The following is a 13208-nucleotide window of genomic DNA, read 5'->3' as shown; positions in this document are numbered from 1 at the left end:
CCTTATTGACTAAGACACATAACCATTACATATGCACTCAAAGCATCATCCATAGCAATCCCCAATCAAATATTTAACATCGGTAGGTCAAGAACATACATTATTTATTCTAAAACTCTTTCTACTGCATAAATTCTTGGACACTTGTCATCTTCATGAGCTGCGATCATTACCTTAGTCTCTACTAGTCATATGCATGTTGTATCTAAGATATCTCTACTTGATTCCAAATCATCATGACCACAACCAAAATAACCTTTTTGCAGTAGTTCTTCTCAAGTACATCAATTACTACACTTAACTAATTTCTTGCTTGTAAATCTAGTTTTCAACTTACTGATCGCTTACTATCCAAGTACTAGTTGATCCAACAATTTGTTGTGACCATGTTTCCATCAATAACACCAAAAACACTACTATCTCTAACCAATTCAGCAAAATTAATCACAAATTCTGACAAGTACATAGACATTTCTCTAACTTTTAGATCATACAGTGCTCAGAAGTCTAGTTTAGTTCTCCAAACAATCAATAGTTACTAATAGTAGAAATATATTTAGAAGGAAAAGAAGATGAAGCAAAAAAAGATATAGCTCCACATTAGCCAAAATCTTAACTTCTTTTTCTTTCTAAAGTTAAGAATCATATGCATTTATTTTTGAAAAGGTTCTTTAGTTAAGAATATTAGATAAATAAATATTTTCCTAAAATATTAGAGTAAGTTAGACTTTTGATGAGTAGGAGATATTTTCCATACAAAATCAAATTGTGATATTATAGCCAAGATTCAATTATCTATATTGTTTGAATCAAACTCATTGACCCATGTTTCATGAGTATTGTTCAAGAACCTATGTTTCATGAGAATGAATGGAACGCTTAACACTTGTTGCATCTAAGCACAACTCATAGTGACAAAGCATTAGGACTTCCCAAGAAGTCACTTATCCTAATAGTGCTCTAGCTCAAGCACACTTAACTACAAAGCTTCCTCCATGACTAAACCCACTTTTCTTGCAATCTTATTGCTTGCAAGAAAGTGAGATTCCAAGAAAAGTGAGTTTAACCATGGAGGTAATGCAAACAAATGAGGTTGCAAGAAAATTGGTTTTCACCATGGAAGAAACTCTATAGTTAGGCATATTTGAGATGAAGTAGTATTGAGATGGGCAACCTCCAAGAAAGTCTTGGTGTTTCACCTCTGTGAGCATTACCTAGTTGCAATGAGTGGTACATGCTCCATTCATTCTCATAAGAGATGGGTTCCTATGAAATACTAGTCATGAAACATGGTCAATGAGTTTGACTCAAAAAACTATATAGTTGAATCCTAATAGAAACATCACAAGTTAAGATTTCTTTTGGCTATTATTAATTATTGCATTTTAAATAACTAGTTACAACCATAAAAACCATTGGTACACCTTCAATTATAACGAAGGGGATTTTATCTTTAGAAAAGGGACTTAATATACGTATTATAGAGAAATCAAGTTTGTGTGCTTTAATATCAATAAAGGAGTTAACATTGGTAATTTCTTAATCTACAATGCATTTCTTTGTTCTTTTATGTGCTGAAATGGAACCATTATATAAGTGATCTCTACGTCCATAGAAAATAAATTCATCATTTGAGAAGGATGCTTCTTTAAGGAAAAAAAGAGAAAGATTGTTTGTTTGGTTACAATCTATTCAACTACTCGAAAATTTAATATTCTCTATTTGGTGAGCCATAGTTTATAAAAGTAACAAAATCTTAGGGAAGCAAGTTTTAAAAGAAAACCATATATGAAGCATTTGGTCAAATTATTCTTAAAAAAGAACAATGGTAATTAAAATATATGTTTAAAAAATTAGTTAAAGCAAAAATAAATATAAAAGACATAATTGATGATAAAAGAAATATAAATATTAAAAAAAATATTGATAAAATTTTCTTCTAAATTAAAAAGTAGAAAATCTATTGAATTTCTACTTTAGACCATGAAGAATTAGATAACATTTTGGTAGAAACCCTCTTGTCTTTCAAGAACCTTTCAATGTGTTGTGAAGGGCATCCATAAAAATCTTTAATTTTCTTTTTTTTTAAATTAAGTGCTTTATGACAAGATACATGACTTTTCACAAATAGAAAATAGAAACTATTATTTTATTTTCAAGGTACTTTTGAATGACTAATTGTTTGATATTTTTAACATTAAAGACAATCATTAATACTTTTATTTTTCTTTGAAAATAAATTAAGAACTTATAATACAATATACATGACCTTGTCAAATAATTAAAACTATTATACTATTTTATTTTTTTGCACGAATGACCAATTGATTAATAATTCTTTTTAAGAAAGAAATAAATAATATCATCTATTACTATAAATATATAAAAACACATTTTATAACTCACACTAGAAAAATAGAATCTTTCACCTACCTTTGCCTGACAAGCTAAATCCAATAAAATAAAGCTTGTGGGACCATAATCCATCGTCTATGTAATGTTGGTCACCATGAGTCAATTCCCCTGCAATAAGTTTTTATTTTGGTAAAGTTGTCTGCAATATTTATATCTGATTTCAGCATCATCCCAATAATATACTCCACAAAAAATAATTGGACGAACCTCTTCCAGTTTTGCAAGGCTTCGTGCCCGCTCATTCCTTCGTCCTCTTCAGTGTCTCAGCGAAATAAGATTTCAAACTTACCCATCAAACAAAATGTTGATGATTGGAATCATCCATTTCACACATTGGACATAACTATTTCATAATCTAGACATTCAAAATTTGTCAACATCTAATATCCATAAATTCTTACGGCTCAGGGGAATTAGTTGTCACCTCGTAAGTTGATTTATCTTCGGAGGAAATGCAGATTTCCAGTCATCAAACTTACTGGCAATAGGCTGGTCTTTGGGTTCCCCGGCCATTTTGATGTATTTGTACAATTATATTATTACTCTAATCTTGCATAGATTATAGAACAACCCTCATGAAAAACCGAAGGAAAAACAGTATTCCTTTACCAAATTCAAGATGTAAATCCAAATCACTGTAGTTGTGATGCTTGGTTCTCAATAAAAGGCACTATGAATTCTTTTTGCTGCAAGTGGAAGAAATCAAGGAATGCTTGAGGTAGAAGTAATACCAAATTTTGGAGCGGAAAGAAGTTTTCTTAGGGGAATACGTGTTTGGTCTATTCATAATATCTTAACATATTCATGAAAAAGAAATTGAAGCTCTTAATGTCAACATCTATTCCTTTTCCTCTGAACGTCGGCTGACCTAATTCTAATGTTAAAAATGATGTTGCTTGTAAGTTCATGTTGCCTTTGATAGAGCATATAGCCCTTGGATTTGACGGGAAGTTTGCCCTGTGTTTTATCTAAGCTTCCAACCGAATGGTGAAATATTGTTGGATTATCCATAGTTCTTTTGCAGCGCCTTATTGACATGGACATGGAGTCTGACCAATCAGAAACTGGATTTTGGTGCAGGCCTTGAAACCCTTCATCTCAACATAATTGATATGGTATGCTAGGGATTGAGTTTTAATGAGAATAGCTTTGGATTTTGGCTAAGTTGCTTATTGGTATATTGGTTACTAACTGTGATTAAGGGCTTCAGTTCTAATATATGCTTATTCAAATGACCTTGGTATAAGTCCGGTAAGGGGAATTCTTCAGCAAGGTGTTACAGGGTTTTCAATTTGAATTGGTGAGCGTCGGACTATATAAAATGCCGGGCAAGGTTTTTTCTCTCTTAACAAATAAAATACCCAACTGGGCATGCACAGCAGTTGGAATTCCTTACCCCTGGTAATGGTAAAAGCCCAAGAGATTCAACCCTTCAATTGGGGTAGTAGAAGTAATTTGCAGGGCATATATTGTGTTGACAGTGTTGGCAAAATGTTCAGCGTTCTTCTGGGGATCTTTGACAAGAGCTTCAAAAGCTTAACCGTCTTCTGCGTACCATAAATTGAGTAGTTGTATCGGGCACTGATAGATCGATCTGATCGACCTTTTGGTGCAACGGCAACTCCACTCTCTAACAAACAGATATTATAAGACATGATATTTTAGTTGTGTATCATAAATGGGTCTTGAATTTGGACTCATGAAATGGTTGAGTTTGAAACTCTGTTCCTGGTTGACAATATTCCTCTGCACGTGTTACTTTTCCTATGGCGCAGAACATTTCAATTTAACTGAGAGGGATGCACTAATAAAATTGAGAGATACTATCTTGAACAATACAGTATTGCATGGGAATTGGACAGGGCGCCAGTGTGTTGATAACGAGAGCCTGTGGAGAGGGATTACATGTAAAGGCGGACTGGTTACAGGGATTCAAGTAGAAGAGATGGGTCTTCAAGGATCCATTGAAGGGAACGCACTGCTAAATCTTACAGAATTGAAGGCAATTAGTTTTAGGGAAAATAGTTTGAGCGGATTCCTTCCTAGCCTATCACCCCTCTCAAAGCTGCAATTCATTGACTTCTCACATAATGAATTCTATGGCCCCTTGCCAGAGTACTCTTCTGCACCATGGAGGCAGATAAAACTACACTTTAATAGTCTGAATGGCTCTATTCCTTTATCTATATTGAATTCCAGTTTGTTGGAGAAATTTCAAGTCCAGAATAACAATCTCTCAGGAACAATCCCTCCTTTCAATCAATCAACCCTAATAGCCTTCAATGTCTCCAACAACAATCTGACGGGATCAATACCAGATACCCCAATAATGCATTCTTTCAATGGAAGCTCTTTCCTGGGAAACCCTAATTTGTGCGGGAAACCTCTGAATAATTTATGCCCTAATGAAACTGCTCCATCTCCATCTCCATCTCCTACTCCTGGTCCTGGTCCTGGTCCTGGTCCTGGTCCTGGTCCTGCTGGAAGTGGAGAGCACCATAAACACAAAAGACACGGAGATTTAATTACTACTGTGATTGTGGTATCAGCCTGTGTATTTGTATTACTTGTAGTTCTTTTCTTATACTGCTGTTATAGAATGATGAAGGCAAAGAAAGCGGCTTCAAAAGGTTCCCCACAAATACAAAAAAATGTAGAGATAACGGAAACATTCCAATCTAGCTCTTCAGGGACTGAAGCGGAGCTAAAGAATAAGGGAAAGATGGTATTCACACCAAGGTTAGATCCCCCTAGTTTCGATATCGATGATCTTCTCAGGGCATCTGCAGAGCTACTTGGAAGAGGAAACTTTGGGAGCACATACAAGGCAGTGCTTGAAACGGGTGAACCTTTGGTTGTGAAGAGACTGAGAGATCTGAATGTTTTGACAAAGAAGGAATTTGATCAGCAGATGAAGCTCCTTAGTAAACTGCAACACACCAATCTGGTCCCCATTGCAGCCTACTATTTTGCAAAGGAGGATAAGCTCATAGTGTACGACTATCTGCCCAATGGAAGCCTATTTGATCGTCTGCACGGTAATGTTTCATAACATTCTCTCTTTACTTGTTTTCAAATGTTTGTAAGTTCCAGTTAAGAAACCAGGAATATCAATAGCAGTTTTTATTTTCTGTTCGTTGAGTTTTTTAAATGTATTTAAGAAACCAGTAACAAAAATTAGGCACCATGTCCTGCAACTATGTTGCAAATTAAATCGCTTGGCAATTTTTACTTTAAATACGAATAAATTCGTAATAAAAGGGCTGGCAGCCAGGCTTGGTTGGCAAGACTTTCTTGTAGTAAGTACAAGATCACAATGTCTGGTCTTCTTTAGTCTGTGTTATTGGAGGGGGTGTCACGCCAAAGTCATTGGTCACGCAAAAGTAAAATGAATTAATGTGAAAGACATTAGTCAAGTTGATGTCAAAATAACTAAACAAAAATGTCTCAAAATCTAATCTCTTGACCATATGACAGGAGTGACTTTCTAAGTGTTCACAAATCAATGGTTGACTGGTTATTAAGAAAATTATGGTAGTTTAATGGTGGAGCTCTAATTAGCATATGACAGGTTTTGTAGTTTGACTCAAGGAGTGCACTGTAGAAAAAATCAAATCTAAACTAAAGATGGACTGGTCACCAATATTGAGTGGTAGTTCAATGGTAGAACATTCCTAGAGCAAACTAGATGTTTTAGGTTTGACTCCTAGTTAGTCTATGAAAGGTTTAATATGATAACATAACCAAAATGAGCAAACATGAGGCAAGTAAAGATATACAAGCATCTACAATGTGCCTTAAGAATTATTGATAAATGGGTCACATATTGATAAATAGGTCACATCAAAATTCAAGTTGAAGCAGTCACCAAGAGGGTTAGTAGCTGAGTGGTAGAGCAACCTAACAACTTTTGGGAGGTTTTGATTATGACTTCTAACTAGTCCATGAGAAATTTAACAATACTTTCTATTATCGTCATTGTAATCATTAAAAAATAATATATTAATTATTGAAAAATTAAGAAGGTTGATAGTTCAGTGGTAGAACAACACAACAACATTTGGGGGTCTTAGGTTTGACTCCTAACTAATCCATCACGAACTTAAAACAGTTGATATAATTGTCTTCTTCCCTAATATAAGTTTCCAAAATATAAGTGGACAATAGACTCATAGATATTGAAAATTAATAGATTGTTTACCCAAAAGGATTTTGTTGTTGAAAGAGAAGGGAGCAAGATAGAGGATAAAATTGTAAATAATTTTATGTGATGAACTGGTAAATGGATATATAGTAAACAATATAAATTATCTTGCAACAATTACAGGACAACTTATAATGCAAATGTCTTTCTCTATATGGATATATTTTATGAAAAAGAGAAAATTGTTCCTAGTTTCTAATGATAGGAATCCTTATGGTTGTAAAGAGGTACTTGTCAATATTCTTTTCCTTCATAGAAAGAAAAACTAAAAAAACACATTTGACTGACACGCTAGATACGATGCAAACACCTTATAATTGATATGATGTCATTTCTATCACAAGCGAAGCATAAAGTGATTGAAAACTTCACAAAATCTTCTACATTTTATAAAGAGTATGAAAACCTAAATTTCACAGCTTGCTAAAATGTGTTTTTCCTATTCACTTCAAATATAATGTTTAAGCTTGGAGCTTATCTGACCTAATGCTCAAAACTCAATGACATTAAAGTGTCAATTGAAACAATGGCTTATTTGCCATCCATTTTTGTGCGGTTATTTCAAAACAGGGGTGTGTAGCATTTTGTAACTTAAATGTTACAAATTCTTCAACAAAATCAATTCTCTTCAATCTGATGGCACATTACATATGGAATACAATATTTGTTTATATGATCATTATGAGAGTTATGAAATTCAAATTTTTAGCATTAATGTTTGGAATCACACTATATAATTTATTAATAGATACACAAACTGATTGATTTTTATTGATTCTGCAGGCACTCGAGGACCTGGTAGAATGCCTCTCAACTGGAAATTGCGACTCAAGATTGCTCAAGGGGTAGCTGAAGGGATGGCCTACCTTCACATCCAGTGCACACAACAAAAGACACCACATGGAAATCTCAAGTCTTCCAATGTCTTGCTTGGTCAAGACTTAAACCCTGGACTCTCTGACTATGGCCTTGCACCTCTCCTCAGCCCTCAACTTGCATCCCTTAGGCTCATGGCATACAAAGCACCTGAATACCTTCACACAAAAAAGGTAACTCCCAAATCAGATGTTTGGTGCTTTGGTGTACTTCTACTAGAACTCCTCACAGGAAAAATGTATTCTACAATTGGCTCCCCTGGAGTGGATCTCCCAGAGTGGGTTGGCTCTGTTCATACAAACATTAATTGGACAAGTGAGGTTTTTGACTTGGAGATTCTTGGTGATAAAGATTCATTGCCACAGATGGCAAAAATGCTTGATATTGCTTTGACATGTGTAGATGACATCCCTAACAAGAGGCCAAAGATGAGTGAGGTGCTCAAAATGGTGGAAGCAATTAAGGAAAGTGATAAGGAAGAAGAGGGCTTGGTTGCAGAAAGTAGACTGTCACTAGGAGAGGCCTCCTCTAGCAGCTATTCTATGAGATCTGCTACTTCATCAACAGTGTAGTTCAAATCTTCTTTAATTTATCTGTCTTATTATAAAATCGAGATTACAATTTGACTATCAATAATTCAATAAATCAAATTAATATTTTTCATTTTTTATTTTAATTTTTTTTTTCTCTCCATAGATTAGTTCAATGAAGTCAAATTAATATTTATTAATTTTGGTTTTAAGTTTTTTATAAAATGGTTAACAATTTTACATTTTTATTTTTATTTTTATTTTTTTTGTGATAGGTAATGACTCAACCAAGATCGTATGATTTCTTAGAAGAATCATATTTATTATACAATTGAAAATAAAATATTGTGTTGATATTAATATGTTGTGATGGTTAAGTTGTGGTAGAATTGGTGTTGCCATCAAGATTCATACACAATTAGAGTGCCACTATTGAAATAGAGATGAGGTTCCCCTTGTGTAGCTAGTTAATAACTTATGGTCAACTCATAATATTTTCTATAACAGTAACATTTAGATGTCTAATGATTCACGCCTAAGTCAAACTCAACATTTTACAATGAATGTCAATTAGGGTTAAATATATGTTAGTTCACAATTCATCTTGATCATTAAAGACTTTGTCACTTCAACTTCAATCCATTATAAGGATACCTAATAGATTCTATATGTGATAATTGTGACACCTTGGCTAGATTAAGAGAGGATATATAGAATTCAGATTGTCTTTATAAGAATGTATCCATGGAATTCTTATTAGATTTCTTCTAGACATTACAATAACATCATGACATTACATATTAGCCTTCACAAGTCTTGAATTTGTTGCAGTAATAAGATTATTTACTTAATTAATTAAATTATATCTATTTATTAATTAAGTGACCTTATACTCTATCTTCACTAAAGCTAAAATCTTTAGGATTGGAATCCATCCATTTCAGACATTGGACATAATTAACTATTTCATAATCTAGACAATCAAAATTTGTCAACATCTAATATGCATAAATTCGTACAGCTCACAGGAATTAGTTGTTACCTTGTAAGTTATGAAATCTTCGTAGGAAAAGCAGATTTTGTGCGTTATCAAACTTACTAGCAATAGGCTGGTCTTTGAGTACCCCGGCCATTTTGATGTCCTTGTACAATTATTAATCTAATCTTGCATAGATTATAGAACAACCCTCGTGAAAACCAAGGGAAAAAATAATTCCGTTACCAAATTCAAGATGTAAATCCAAAACACTGTAGTTGTGATGCTTGGTTCTCAATAAAAGGCACTATGAATTCTTTTTGCTGCAAGTAGAAGAAATCAAGGAATGCTTGAGGTAGAAGTAATACCAAATTTTGAAGCCGAAAGAAGTTTTCTTAAGGGAATATGTGTTTGGTCTATTAATAATATCTTAACATATTCATGACAAAGAAATTGAAGTTCTTTATGTCAACTTCTATTCCTTTTCCTCTGAACGTCGGCTGACCTAATTCTAATGTTAAAAATTATGTTGCTTGTGAGTTCATGTTGCCTTTGATAGAGCATATAGCCCTTAGATTTGACGGGAAGTTTGCCCTGTGTTTTATCCAAGCTTCCAACCGAATGGTGAAATATCGTTTGATTATCCATAGTTCTTTTTGCAGCGCCCTATTGACATGGACTTGAAGTCTGACCAAACAGGAACAGATTTTGGTGAAAACCTTGAAACCCTTCCTCTCCACAGAATTGATATGGTGTGCTAGGGTTTGAGTTATAATGGGAATAGCTTTAGATTTTGGCTAAGTTACTTATTGGTATGTTGGTTAGTGTCTATATTAACTGCTATTTAAGGGTTTAAATTCTGCCAAATGCTTATTCAAATGACCTTGTTACGAGTCCGGTAGGGGAATTCTCCAGCAAGGTGTTACAGGGTTTTCAATTTGAATTCGTGAGCCTCGGACTATATTAAATGGCGGGCAAAGTTTTTTCTCTCTTAACAAAAAAAATACCCAACTGGGCATGCACAGCAGTTGGGATTCATTAACCTTGCTAATGGTAAAAGCCCAAGAGGTTCAACCCTTCAGTTGGGAAAGGGTAGTAGAAGTAATTTGCAGGGTATATATGGTGTTGATAGTGTTGACAAAATGTTCAGCATTCTTTTGGAGATTTGTGACAAGAGCTTAATCGTTTTCTGTGTACTATAAATTGAGGATCAAATAAGACATGATATTTTAGCTGTGCATCATAAATGGGTCTTGAGTTTAGACTCATGAAATGCTTGAGTATGAAACTCTGTTCCTGGATGACAATATTCCTCTGCAGGTGTTACTTTTCCTATGGCGCAGAACCTTACAATTCAACTGAGAGGGATGCACTGTTTAAATTGAGAAATACTATCTTGAACAATACAGTATTGCATGGGAACTGGACAGGGCCACAGTGTCTTGATAACGAGAGCCAGTGGAGAGGGATCACATGTAAAGGCGGACGGGTTTACAGGGATTCAAGTAGAAGAGATGGGTCTTCAAGGATTCATTGAAGAGAACGCACTGCTAATTCCTACAGAATTGAAGGCAATTAGTTTTAGGGAAATAGTTTGAGCGGATTCCATCCTAGCCTATCAGCCCTCTCAAAGCTGCAATTCATTGACTTCTCACATAATGAATTCTATGGCCCCTTGCCAAAGTACTGTTCTGCAGCATGGAGGCAGATAAAAATGCACTTTAAGAGTCTGAATGGCTCGATTCCTTTATCTATATTGAATTCCAGTTTGTTGAAGAAATTTCAAGTGCAGAATAACAATCTCTCAGGAACAATCCCCCCTTTCAATCAATCAACCCTAATATCCTTCAATATCTCGAACAACAATCTGACGGGCTCAATACCAGATGCTGCAATTATGCATTCTTTCAATGGAAGCTCTTTCTTCGGAAACCCTAATTTATGCGGGAAACCTCTGAATAACATGTGCCCTAATGAAACTGCTCCATCTCCTACTCCTGGTCCTGCTCCATTTCCATTTTTTCCTCCGCACCATAAACACAAAAGACGTGGAGATTTATTTACTACTGTGATTGTGGTGTCAGCCTCTGTATTTGTATTACTTGTAGCTCTTTTCCTATACTGTTGCTACAGAATGATGAAGGCAAAGAAAGCAGCTTCAAAAGGTTCCCCAAAAATGCAAATAAATGTAGAGATAACGGAAAAATTCCAGTCTAGCTCTTCGGGGACTGAAACGGACCTAAAGAATAAGGGAAAAATGGTATTCACACCAAGGTTAGATCCCCCTGGTTTCGATACCGATGATCTTCTCAGGGCATCTGTGGAGCTTCTTGGAAGAGGAAACTTTGGGAGCACGTACAAGGCAGTGCTTGAAACGGGTGAATCTTTGGTTGTGAAGAGACTTCGAGATCTGAGTGTTTTGACAGAGAAGGAATTTGATCAGCAGATGAAGCTCCTTAGTAAACTACAACACAGTAATCTGGTCCCCATTGCAGCCTACTAGTTTGCAAGGGAGGATAAGCTCATAGTGTAGGACTATATGCCTAACGGAAAGCCTATTCGATCGTCTGTACGGGAATGTTTCATAACATTCTCTCTTTACTTGTTTTCAATTGTTTTTAAGTTCTATGAAACCAGAAATGTCAATAGCAGTTTTTATTTTCTGTTCGTTGAGCTTCGTAAATGTGTTTTAAGAAACCAGTCAAAACAAAATTAGGCACCACGTCCTGCAAATTAAACCGATCAGCAATTTTTAATTCAAATATGAAATTCATATTTTTGTTAATGAATTCATATTCCTTATTGTGGTATGAATAAAGTCACAATGTCCACTCTTCCCAAGTTCATGTGTTATGAAGCATGTCAATGTCACTCGTCATGTAAAAAGTAAAATGAATTCTTTATGAATTCATGTTAAAGACATTATTCAAAGTTTGTCCCAAAATAATTCAATAAAAAATGTTTAAAAATCTATTCTCTTGACCATATGATGTGAATGACTGTTGTAAGTGCATGGATATCAGTCGCTGATTGGTTGTGGTATCTTAATGGTGGAGCATCCAAGTAGCATATGAGAGGTTCTAAGTTTGACTCCTATCTTTAACATAGTATCATAATTCAATTGAATAGAGTCATGCCAAACGAGAATTCCCAAGAACTTGTAGTTTGATTCAATAAGTACATTGTAAAACAAGAGCTCCTTCGGAGCTAGAGTCCCTGCCTTTAGCAATTGGAGTGTTAATTGTAAGTCAATGCAAGTGTTCAATTACACAAATTCAAAAAGAGATCATATACAATTGTATGAGATAAATTACAATCTAGAATATGATTATCTATTCTTAACACATGTATAGTGAAAGTGAATAATTTGTGAGAAACTTATGTCGTAGTTTAAATTACACCCCTAGACAAAAAAATATAATATTCAAACTCATTACACCGAAATACTATAGATCTTAAAATAAATTTGTCACCAACATGAATAAATTTAATTTCAAATTTTCAGAAAACTTTGTCATAATTTGACAACACTCAAAACCTACATCTATTTCAATCCATTCAAATTCTTATTCCTCTAATTTTAAGATAATTTGATTTAATCATTAAGTTTTATGTATTAAAATTATAATACATTAAATAATAATAAAAATTTAAAATTAAATATAGCATCGTAGATTTAGACAATCCTTAAATAGTTTTAAATCAACAAAATATTATTTAAGGACTGTAAAATATTATAAATTGAAGAGTTTGAAAATTTATATTATAATAAATCTTAAAGAATTTAAAAATCTGAAATATATCATTTCAAATAAAATAGACTTAACTAATTCTTAGATAATTTTAAACCAATAAAATAATATATTAATTTAAATGTTCAAACTAAACAAAATAATAAATCTTAAATAAAAGAACATAAAAAACATTAAGATGGTTCAACGAAAAAGATTTTTCCTCTCATCATGTCCATCTATTATTTCCCCAATTTGATTAGGGCAAAAGATGGGAATGTTTTTATCTATGGCAACTGCAAATGTTTCTTAGTCAAGTGAAATGACCTCTCATGAATATAGTGTTGCTACATAAACTCATTCACTATAGTTGATTTTAGTTCCTATTCTTTTAACTTAGCTGTTATATGTTGTAAAAGACAAAATCTCACAATTTTGACCATATTAAATACATTTTTATCTTCTAATTTTATGTG

At 33.9% G+C, this 13208-nt stretch overlaps 1 protein-coding gene and 1 pseudogene across 1 annotated transcript; both read left to right on the top strand.

Annotated features, from left to right (window-relative positions):
- The first annotated feature begins 3326 nt into the window (after window positions 1-3326).
- On the top strand, window positions 3327-8163 carry LOC149545421 (inactive leucine-rich repeat receptor-like serine/threonine-protein kinase At1g60630). The gene is made up of 2 exons (XM_089790643.1): window positions 3327-5453; window positions 7403-8163. The coding sequence occupies exons 1-2, from the start codon at window positions 4094-4096 to the stop codon at window positions 8065-8067; spliced, it is 2025 nt and encodes a 674-aa protein (XP_089646769.1). The 5' UTR covers window positions 3327-4093; the 3' UTR covers window positions 8068-8163.
- A 1311-nt stretch (window positions 8164-9474) lies between these two features.
- LOC149545420 (putative inactive receptor kinase At5g58300) lies at window positions 9475-11659 on the top strand (annotated as a pseudogene).
- Window positions 11660-13208: the final 1549 nt, after the last annotated feature.

Source organism: Cupressus sempervirens, chromosome 7 (genome assembly GCF_028749045.1).
Source record: "Cupressus sempervirens isolate cs-2001-9-10 chromosome 7, ASM2874904v1, whole genome shotgun sequence".
NCBI classification, from domain to species: Eukaryota; Viridiplantae; Streptophyta; class Pinopsida; order Cupressales; family Cupressaceae; genus Cupressus; species Cupressus sempervirens.
The sequence above is the reverse complement of the archived record's forward strand: the minus strand, read 5'-3'. Positions and strand labels throughout refer to the sequence as shown.